The sequence below is a fragment of the Charadrius vociferus genome, unplaced genomic scaffold (genome assembly GCF_000708025.1).
Source record: "Charadrius vociferus isolate BGI_N301 unplaced genomic scaffold, ASM70802v2 scaffold332, whole genome shotgun sequence".
NCBI lineage: Eukaryota > Metazoa > Chordata > Aves > Charadriiformes > Charadriidae > Charadrius > Charadrius vociferus.
Genome location: NW_009647418.1, coordinates 14,453 through 24,480, shown reverse-complemented (window position 1 = coordinate 24,480; position 10,028 = coordinate 14,453). Strand labels below are relative to the sequence as shown.

General features: G+C 39.9%; 1 protein-coding gene across 1 annotated transcript in view; it reads right to left on the bottom strand.

Moving 5' to 3' along the window:
* The window catches only part of TMEM132D (transmembrane protein 132D), a gene marked incomplete at its 5' end in the record, with an annotated part of 207,586 nt that extends 202,526 nt beyond the window's left edge, over window positions 1-5,060 (bottom strand). The window contains one exon of the mRNA XM_009880325.1: window positions 4,172-5,060. Within this exon, the coding sequence (XP_009878627.1) occupies window positions 4,172-5,060 (889 nt within the window). The remainder of the gene's footprint in view (window positions 1-4,171) is intronic.
* Window positions 5,061-10,028: the final 4,968 nt, after the last annotated feature.

Here is a 10,028-nt window from a genome sequence, read left to right as displayed (position 1 = left end):
CCCTACACCCTTGGGTTTCCCTTCCAAACCTTGAAACCCCAAAGTTGGAAACAGCTGGAAGTTTGTTAGAGCTAAGTTCCGCTTCTGAAGGGGCCTGACAAAAATCACTCTGCTGAAACAAGGCATCTTGAAACATGTTGCTTTCTCTATAGCCCTTAGAAGTAATCTGACCACATAACAGGTTTTAATGGACAATCCTGTATTTTCCCCATTTCCCCATCTAGTTTATATTGCATAACAGGCACATTTTTTCCATTTAGAAATACACAAACTGGCCATCAGTTGGTGAAAATCCATACATAGTACAGGAAAAAGGGATCATTTGGAAGTACAGGCTGGGCAGAGAATGGATTGAGAGGAGCCCTGAGGAGAAGGATTGGGGGTGTTGGTTGATGAGAGGCTCAACTTGAGTCAGCAATGCGCGCCCACAGCCCAGAAAGCCAACTGTATCTTGGGCTGCATCAAAAGCATCTTGGCCAGCAGGTCAAGATAGGGAATTCTGCCCACCTACCTGCTCTTGCAAGACCACAAATGGAATATTGTGTCCAGCTCTGAAGCCCTTAATATAAACAGGATGTGGACCTGTTGGAAAGATTCCAGAGAAGGGCCACAAAGATGATCAGAGTGCTGGAGCACCTCTTCTATGAAGACAGGCTGAGACAGTTGGGGTTGTTCACCCTGGAGAAGAGAAGGCTCCAGGAAGACCCTACAGCAGCCTTCCAGGATCTGAAGGGCACCTACAAGAAGGCTGGAGAGGGAATTTTTACAAGGGCACGTAGTGATAGGACAAGGGGTAATGGTTTTAAAGAATTTTTTTAAAGAAACTCTTTACAGTGATGGTGGTGAGGCACTAGAACAAATTGCCCAGGGGAGTTGTGGCTGCCCCATCCCTGGAAGTATTCAAGGCCAGGTTGGATGGGGCTTGGAGCAACCTGATCTAATGGAAGGTGTCCCTGCCCAGGGCAGGGGGAGTGGAACTAGATGATCTTTAAGGTCCTTTCCAACCTAAACCATTTTATGATTCTATGAAGTTTCTTTCAATGTACCCTGACCCAATGTCTGTACCTCTACAAACCAAGAGAACTTAAAGTTTTAGAGACTTAAAACTGGATTATGTCACAGAAGATGTCTCTGATGGCTTTCACTCAATGCCAGCTGGAGAGCCTGTTCTGAAATCAGAACAGGCAGCATATCACAACTGCAGTCTTTTGTTTAGTTGACCATGTCAAAAGAGAACCTATATATATAATCATAGAATGGTTTTGGTTAGAATGGACCTTTAAAGACCATTTGGTTATAGATAATGGATATACTAGACTGACATGTAAGATTTCCAATCCTGTAATAGCGACTTATTTCAGTCAGAGGCTACTTCAACATCTCATCACTTAGAGTGACATTTACTCCTAAAGTAAAGGCCATGAAAGACGCATTAGCATCGTGTCCAACACTGGGATTTATAGGAGATCCCAATGTAAAAAAGAATTTAAGCCAAAGCATTTAACCAAGCTCAATTTTTCCTCTTAGCTGGTAGTTGCCTTTTCCCTTACAGCAGAAGAGATATATAAATTAGCAGCCACTGAAAACTGAACTAGCTATGTACATGTCATGGAAGAATGAATGTAGAACATAGATACTACAATTCTGACCAAGAAAACAAACAAAAGCTTAGACATGCTGAAGCCAGATCAAAGACAGACAGGCAATGGTGCTTTAGAAGCACAGCAGAACACATATTATAACTACTCTGATATTGCAGCAGATTATAGTCTGAAAGCCAGTGACTGTTAGAAAAGCAGGGCATGAGAAATCAAAACTCATGAAAGTGACATAAGTAATAGCAAGCTGTTACAGAAGTTTGTGTTTTTAAAGGGTAACAACAAACTGATGTTTTTGAAGAAATGCCACATTTTTCATTTTGAAGTGATATTTGTTGTCTATTTATAGCTTTTTTGTTTTACAATACCTTAGATCTCAAAATAAAAAGCTAAAATTCAAACACATCATTTCCTTTTTGTTCCAGAAAATTAATTTTAGAAGCATTCATTTAAAAGCTCAGGTGTTCAGTCTTCATCCCAATTTAAACAAGATTTTTGAAAATCCTACATATAATATAATTATCATGGTTAATACTAGCTCTACTTTTAACTGATCACGGCTCGTTGAATTATAAATGCTTTGAAGTCAGATTTCTAAGACCCCACATTTACAGAGTAAAAACAACAAAAGCTTTTTACTTTAATTGTCTTAGATAGAAAAGAATGTTAATGTTTATATTTAAACCACTTTTCATATGTAGTAGAAGTTTCCATACACATCTGAAGTAATATCCCCTTAAAGTCAAAAGTATAGAAAAAGATAGAAAGGCACCCCTGAATGCTTACCACGAGGAACTCGGATTATCTGTCTTGAAATTAGCCACTTGGGACTAATATAACTTACGTGTAACTAATATATATAACTAAGATAACTTAAATCTTAGGCAGATTGACTCAGAAAATGAAAACCTCATATGGCAAGGACAGCAGATACCCTACTGATGTTTGTCTTCTACCAGATGAAGGGGAAATAACTGTCCTCAAGTCAGCAGATAAGTGCTGTGGCTATTCCGGTTATATATCACACACACGCAGAAGAAAATTACCTGATTTTATGACAAACCACTTCCCCCAGAAATCCTGTACAAATCTCCCAGGGCAGGGAGAAAGAAAGGTTGGGGCGGGGGAGGAAGGAGAAGGAAAAAAAAAAAAAAAAAAGAGAGAATTACTAGTTTGAGCCCTTACTTCTTATATCAAAGTGGAGTCAAATCAGACTTACTCTTTACTCCAACATGAGATCTACATCCAAGTTCAACAATGTTGCACCTACAGCTTTATGCCATTTCAATAATTGAGCCCTGAAGCACATCTAGGTGACTTTAGCCAGAGATTTTTGGAGTTCAAGACGTATACCCACCAAAGAAAGGAGAGAGCATTTTGTCTCAAGTCAGAGTAGGATACAATTTCTTAGGTGAAGACACCAATCATCTCTAGCGCTCAGCACAGCTGTTGACTATGGTGCACCCATGACATTTGTAAGAGTGGGGAGTTCACTGCTCCCTCTTATGATGCACCTCCTCTTTTGGAGGTATGTCTTGTCAGCCTTTGTAAGCTTTGGCACCAATGGCCATTTCTAGGACAAACCCCCAAGACAAGTCAGTCAATCTCAGAAGCCAGAGTACAACATTTACCTCTAGTTCCGAAAGAGCTGATACAAGTCATAGGCAAAAGAACAAAATCAGCTCTACACACACCAGTCTTCTACGTGTCAGCCACACAACCCTAGTTTATAGTGCTGGAACACGGAGTGGCAAACTTGAAAAGAGAAGACAACTGGACGGTCTCACTTGCATGCACTGCACACCTGCTCTCAGTTTGCCACAGTACAGCCTGATAGCCTTTGCTGTTCTTTCTTATATTATATTCTATTGGTGGTTATAGTGAGCTTCCCACTGTAATACCACAATGCTTGGAAAACAAAGTACATCAATGCAGCACTCGACATTACATTCAAAAAACAAGCACCACCACGCTCAGGTATTTCTCATTTTCAGAAATGGTTTTGGCATATCAATGATACTTAGGAAACTCAAACATCCTATAAAGCAGAACCAGGCTTACAACAAGTTGGGGAGAGACGTTTAAGCATATAAATCCTACTTAGATGCCTAATTCTTGCTCATTTCCTATAAATACCTTTGTGGATTTGAGCTTTACTATTCTTAACATGAGTTCAATGAGAGATTAGGAGCACTGCAAACTTCAGCTCAGGAGACTTTAAATGTTATCTCCTATTAGCACATAGATAGGTCCCAGCTGTAGTATTTCAAAGTATTCAAAGGACAACTTCAAGAAAAGGCCTTTCTCGCTCAAAGAGATCACATCTCAGACGATTCATACAATATTAGACTGAACAAAAGGAAAAATGTTGAGTCAACCAACTGCAATACAATTTCTGTAGAGCAGCAATTGAAGGATTGTTAGGTGATTTATACATGAGAAAGTGACTTCCCATACTAAAAGAGAAACAAAACATAAGGTACCAAAGAAACAACCTTACCTCAGTTGAGAAAGTGACTTCCCATACTAAAAGAAGAGAAACAAAACATAAGGTGCCAAAGAAACAACCTTACCTCAGCGTGAACTGATCTTCTGTTGAATTTTTAGCAACAGATACAAGGAAAGTCAAAATGTCACCTTGCTTGACAGTCTTTGGTGCGTACTGGATGGCAATATTATTATCCAATCTCATTTCGCTTAAAGAAGGGCCAGCACGTGTCTGGTAAAGGAAGACACTTCCAATCCTCTGCAAGGGAGGTCCCGACTCATCAATGTCATTGCGCCCTGCTCGGATCCCATTGCTTTTCCTTACATCCTCCTTGGTGCATTCCCCTTTCTCATCTCCTGGTTGTATGGCATAGTAAAGCTCCACAGGGCTCCCTTCAGACTGATCCATTGGTTTCTTACGGCCAGCAACAACTGTAGGGGGGTTAAACCAGCTTGGCAGGAGCTCCAGCTCTGCCACACACAACCCCAGGTCGCCTTGCAATCTGCAGCTGCCTCTGACCTCCCGCGTCTCTCGGAAGGCAAACACCCGCAGACAGGGCAGCCGTTCCGTGGTGCTATAGTCATCCCAGTGCCTGCCCACGATGTAGAACAGGACCTGGACTTTGGGCTTGCTTGGGTAAATTTTGTCGCTCATTATGAAGGCCTTAAGTTTCCAATTAAAAGAGAACTTGTCAGTAGATCCAAATGGATTTGAAGACAACATTAAGTCCTGGGGCACTACTTGTTCAATGGAAAAAGGTCCATAGCTGGCATTTAACACAGGTGGCCTCTTGGATTTGTAGATCAGAAAGGATTCCACTCGGGACTGCAAGCTAGAATTCCTCATAATATCCTGGTTGGCTTCCTTAAGAAAGAAGGAAACATCCGCATTGTGGATACGATAGGTCACGGGTAAGTAAGTTGGCAGTAAAGAAAATCTCTGTATACTCTCCAGGATCCCTCGACTCTCAGTCACTGTTGAAAGGAAAGGAGAGTTTAACAGATCAGATCTTCAAGTCATACTGTGATATAACCTCACTGGCTTTACTGAGGGGATTGACAGTGCTGTAGCTGATATTAGTGGCAATAGCAAGCATCATCAATCCATGCAGAAGTAGCCTAGGTAGATGATGATTTATCTAGTTAGCTTGGAAAACAACAGGTTTCCAATAAAGAAAACAATATGTTCTACATGGCAGCTAGATTAAAAGAAGTAGCTTGCATAGGTTTACCCATGCCAAAGGTCACATCTTCACTTGCGATATACATTTATTATCGGAGAACAAAATTACCCTGTCAGCATCTGCAACATAAGATTATTGCACAGGCACATTTAAAAAGGAATTTGATCACCAAAGCAAGCAGCACCTGTACAGGAAATCAATGTAATGATTTTACATCAAATGCTGCACATGGACCACTTAGAGTTCACTTCAACCTTCTTTTCAGCGCTCTCAAGCAATACATGGACTTCAAGTGGTTTCCTGCACAAGGCTGAATTTCACTTTAAGAATAGTTAGCACAATAACCATTTACACAAAAGCTCCTTTACAACACTCCGGTACTAGAGGATTTCAAAAGAAGCTTTATTTGCATCCAATTTATAGTCCCTTCTATTTCACTTTGTCTATGAAAAGAGGGTTTTTTTTCTGTAAATAACTATCAGGATTCATGCCACTGTTGTTACCTAACCCTATATTGTTCCTCAATACAACTGCATTATCTGTAGGCTGCACATCACTGCACATTGAAAGAACATTTTCAATGACACTGAGCCTCTCTTACTGCATGATATCTGTTTTAACTGTGCCATCGAGCAATTACCTGAGGCAGACTATCATATTAAAGAATAAGCTCTCCATCCTTTCTAGGAACTGTCAGTCCCAAAGAGCAAAGACATACACTGTTAAAAAATACAAATGCAAATACAAAATGACCTTTCCTGTTTGAACACCTGACCTTCGTGCTTATGACTTCACACTCTAATTGTGAAATAAATTGCCTTTTTTTTTTCCCCCCATAGCAAATGCAAATCCTTACTTATATACAGGAAAGTGACAAAGGGTTACCACAGACCGCATTCAAAGGCAACCCAGTTTCCCAAGCTCTAGTCAACAAATGCTTTATTAGTCCTTATTTTTTGTTTGGCACCTGACCTAAATATTTATTTGCTCATCAAGTACTGCGTGGCCTAGACTGCTCTCAGTTACTCCTAACCACCAATCCACCATTCATGTACTGCATTTCATTGCAAAACCTAGAACAGGATAGAAGAGGATTGTTATCTTCAAACCCTGTGGGCAGGTTTTGTTAGCTCCTAAAAACCTCTGATTTCAGACGGCAACTGTTCACCAAAATTCAATCTGGAAAACGCCTCTCGCAGCAACAATCATCTTACCTACCTATGGGCTGTATAACCTGAAAGGGGAATTTGCCTTTGCAGGAGAGGAAGCCACACTGGTGCTACGCATAAGCAGCGTGTCAGTCAAGGCACCTCCACAACAAAGCAGTTAATTCAGGAGATCTCACTCTGCCGTAGATTTTGGCCGATCTCAGACAGGTCACTTTTCCTATGCTGCTGTTTTATGTCCAACAAATAAGGGTATTACTATTTATTTCGCCTCACCCTTTGTCTGTGTGGACTTATCTTACAATTTATATAAGAACATCACCTACAATAAAAAGGTTCTGATCTCAGTTAAAGTCTCCAGGCACTAATGTAATGCAAAACAATAAACCGGGAAACTGGAGCAAAGAACTTTCTATATGGAAAAATCAAGACCAGCTGGCTATTTAAAAAAGAAAAAGAAAAAAAAACCAAAACAACACAACAAACAAAGAAAACAACAAACGAAAAACCAAAACACAAACCAACCCTAAAAAAGGGCATCATCCAGCTCTAAGACAGAAGGCACAAATCTCAGAACAAGAGGCCAGGAAGAAAGGATTGCAGAAAAGAGTTTCACAGGTTTGGAAATCTTTCTCTCCATCTTGAAAAACTGAAATTCCTCTCCCAATAAACAATTAAAATAAAACCTTACTTTTAAGAGTTTAATGTCAACTCTTAAATCCCACCTGGAACCAGAGATAAATTCCATCTGAAGACTTGGGAAAATAGCCTCAGCACACATCGTCATATGAGACTGTAAATTGCAATAGCAATAAAAGGCTGAAGCCCCACGATCCCTGGAGGTGGCAAATTCAGCTTAGATCTTGTTTGAATTTAGAGGAAGTCACACCCAAGGCTTTTCTACTTGTTTTTAATCAAAAGTAAACTGCAGAGATTCTTTGCATGCAAAACCAGCCTTTATTTTAGCCTTGGCCTTTTCAGCATTCAGCTCCCACTCTTCAGATATTCATTGAGAGCAGATGAAGTTTTTAGAGACCTTTTTCTAGATAATCCCCCAACAAAGATTTCTAACAACTCTAAATAGCTTTGCTAGTACTTAGAGTTGCAGGGATGCATCTCTCCTATCCAGCCCTAAGGCAAAATCTGTTCTGCTGTTGTACTCCTCAGATCACCCAGCCCATAACATCATTCCTCCATCTAATGTCCCATTTATAAATTCCACACTCATTTTGTACTCCTCCCAACAGCTTGGCAAAGCACCATTAAACACAGTGAGGCATCAAGGAGGCAACTTAGAGAGAGGAAAAAGCTCGGGTATTCAATTTTTTATTTCCCTTATTTTGATTGCAGCTCCCTCACTTGCATTCCACAGGGAGAAGTACATTATTTTTATATTAAAACTAACAGAATGTTTCGCCCCATAATTTTTTAATCATTTATTTTAGTGCTTAATTATCTAAGGGATTAAAAATCTTCCCTCTGAGGAACACCATCCCGTGGAGACCGGGAATATGGGAGTATTCGGGAGACGGAGAGTTTGTAAATCAATGACTTCAGAATAGGAGAGCAACACAAATAAATAAATAAATAAAAACCAGAAGGTGAACTGTCTATTAAAAAAGGAAACAATCTCACCAGATAGAGCAGGGTCCATTGGTTTTTAAATTTTTGGGCAATGGCAAACTGGTCTGTTCGCTGTTGCACTACTGTCTACCATCAAGCTGTGGACGTGCACTGAATATGAATTGGCCTATGCTAGAAGCTGACAGCAGCTTTCCAAACAGCCAAAGGCCAAAAATTCAAACAATTTTACACTTTTATCTGGGGAGAGTTATAATCAGCACAAACAGAAAAAAATTCTCAAAAACTACACTGAGCTCTGCAGTACCATCTGGATTTTGACCGTGAAAGTTTATTAAGGATTCTGAAGGATAGGAAATTAAAAACAAAACCGACCATCAATGTCCTTAATTGCAACCATGACTATTTTTGTAAAAATTATGCATGTTTTCACAAAGGCAGAATTGCAGAAGATTACAATTTTGTGTGTTATTGGGTGAGACCCAGCATAAAAGTGGAGTTTAAAGATTTTCCATATCATCTGCCCTAAGTATTAGGTCAGATCTATACCACCATAATCAAAATTCCACAGGAATAACCCATCTGAATAAAAAAGTCAAGAATCATACAGTGAATCTCTCCATTTAAATATGTCAAACAAAATAAAGGATTGGTAACTGAAGTGCTGTTAAGGAAACAACATCAAGACACGCACAAAAAATATACAGTTAAATTAGGGAACTGCAATTTATCGTTGCTGTACCACTGTATCTGAAGGCTTGCCTACAACATGGGGAACTTGGCAGCAGAATAACCAAGTGCAAGAGCAGAGTACGTTAACCAGCCTTACTCGTTCTCTGTATGGATGCACAGCACAGAGTACATCATCCCGTATGTCAACAGAAAAAGCAGTGGTACCAGATTAAAACAAACTTTGAGGAGTTTAATCCATCCATGTAAGGATAGATTCCTATGATCCATAGACACCTGCTCAACTTTGAATCAGTTAGTTGTGGCAAGCTGTAAGATCAGCTTATCTTAAGCTGAGGCATTGCAGAGGAAAAATCAAATTCTTTCAGAGGACCACAGCAAGTGATGCCTCACGGCACTGCTGAAACTCGAGGGGCTGACCCTCAACTGGAGTGAGCTGCTTCACTGCAAGGTCTGGTGAAGACAATCTACTGCAACTGCAGAGTGGTGTTACAGCATTCTGGATTCAGGAGATGATCCCCAACAGTTTGAAGCAAACCAATAAAATCTAATTTTGATGCTGTGCTTATGCCAGGAGCTATTATTTCTCAATCCCTTACAACTACGTCTGTATTTGACCTCTCATGCTGTGAATGGTTTGTTGAGGATTTCAATCAGTGGCCACCTGGGAAGAGATGCTGTAGTAGGGTGGTTTTCTTTCCTCTCTCTTTAGTGAATTTTCCCCTGACTGACACTGTTTAAAAAAATACTTGTCATTGATGGAAGAAGCAAATTCTTTGCAGGTCAGTGAGTTTGAAAAAATCTGAGAAAAAGGCAGCATATTGAGTGTCTTCCCGCACAGCCAAAGCTTGCGCATATGATATATCCCTGAACATGACATTGTAAACATGCTGCATTTACCTTCCAAAAGGTCATACTGCTTTCTTCGTTAGGCTATTAATTTTGTATGCAGTTTGGCTAAAAATCTTAAATCTTTATTTCTTTAATATTGTGTAACAGCAGCTCTCAGTCAATGACAGAAACACTATTCATAGCTCAGTTTTACTGCAAAGTTATTGACCATGGCTTCAGAAAATTGAAGAAATCTGCCAGACCACTAACTTCATTCTCTATTGCCAGATCCTTGGGACTTCATTGCCGTACCAGCTACCTTATTTTTAAAACTGTTCAATCCACAATCATCCAGCATTCATGAGAAATAAAACACTCTTCCAATCAATTATATAATGCTACTATTAAAAAAAAAAAATTGCCTTTTTCTTGTAGATTGAAGGGAACAACTTCTTAGGAAAATTGCCTTACCAGCTGCAAGCTCAGACTAG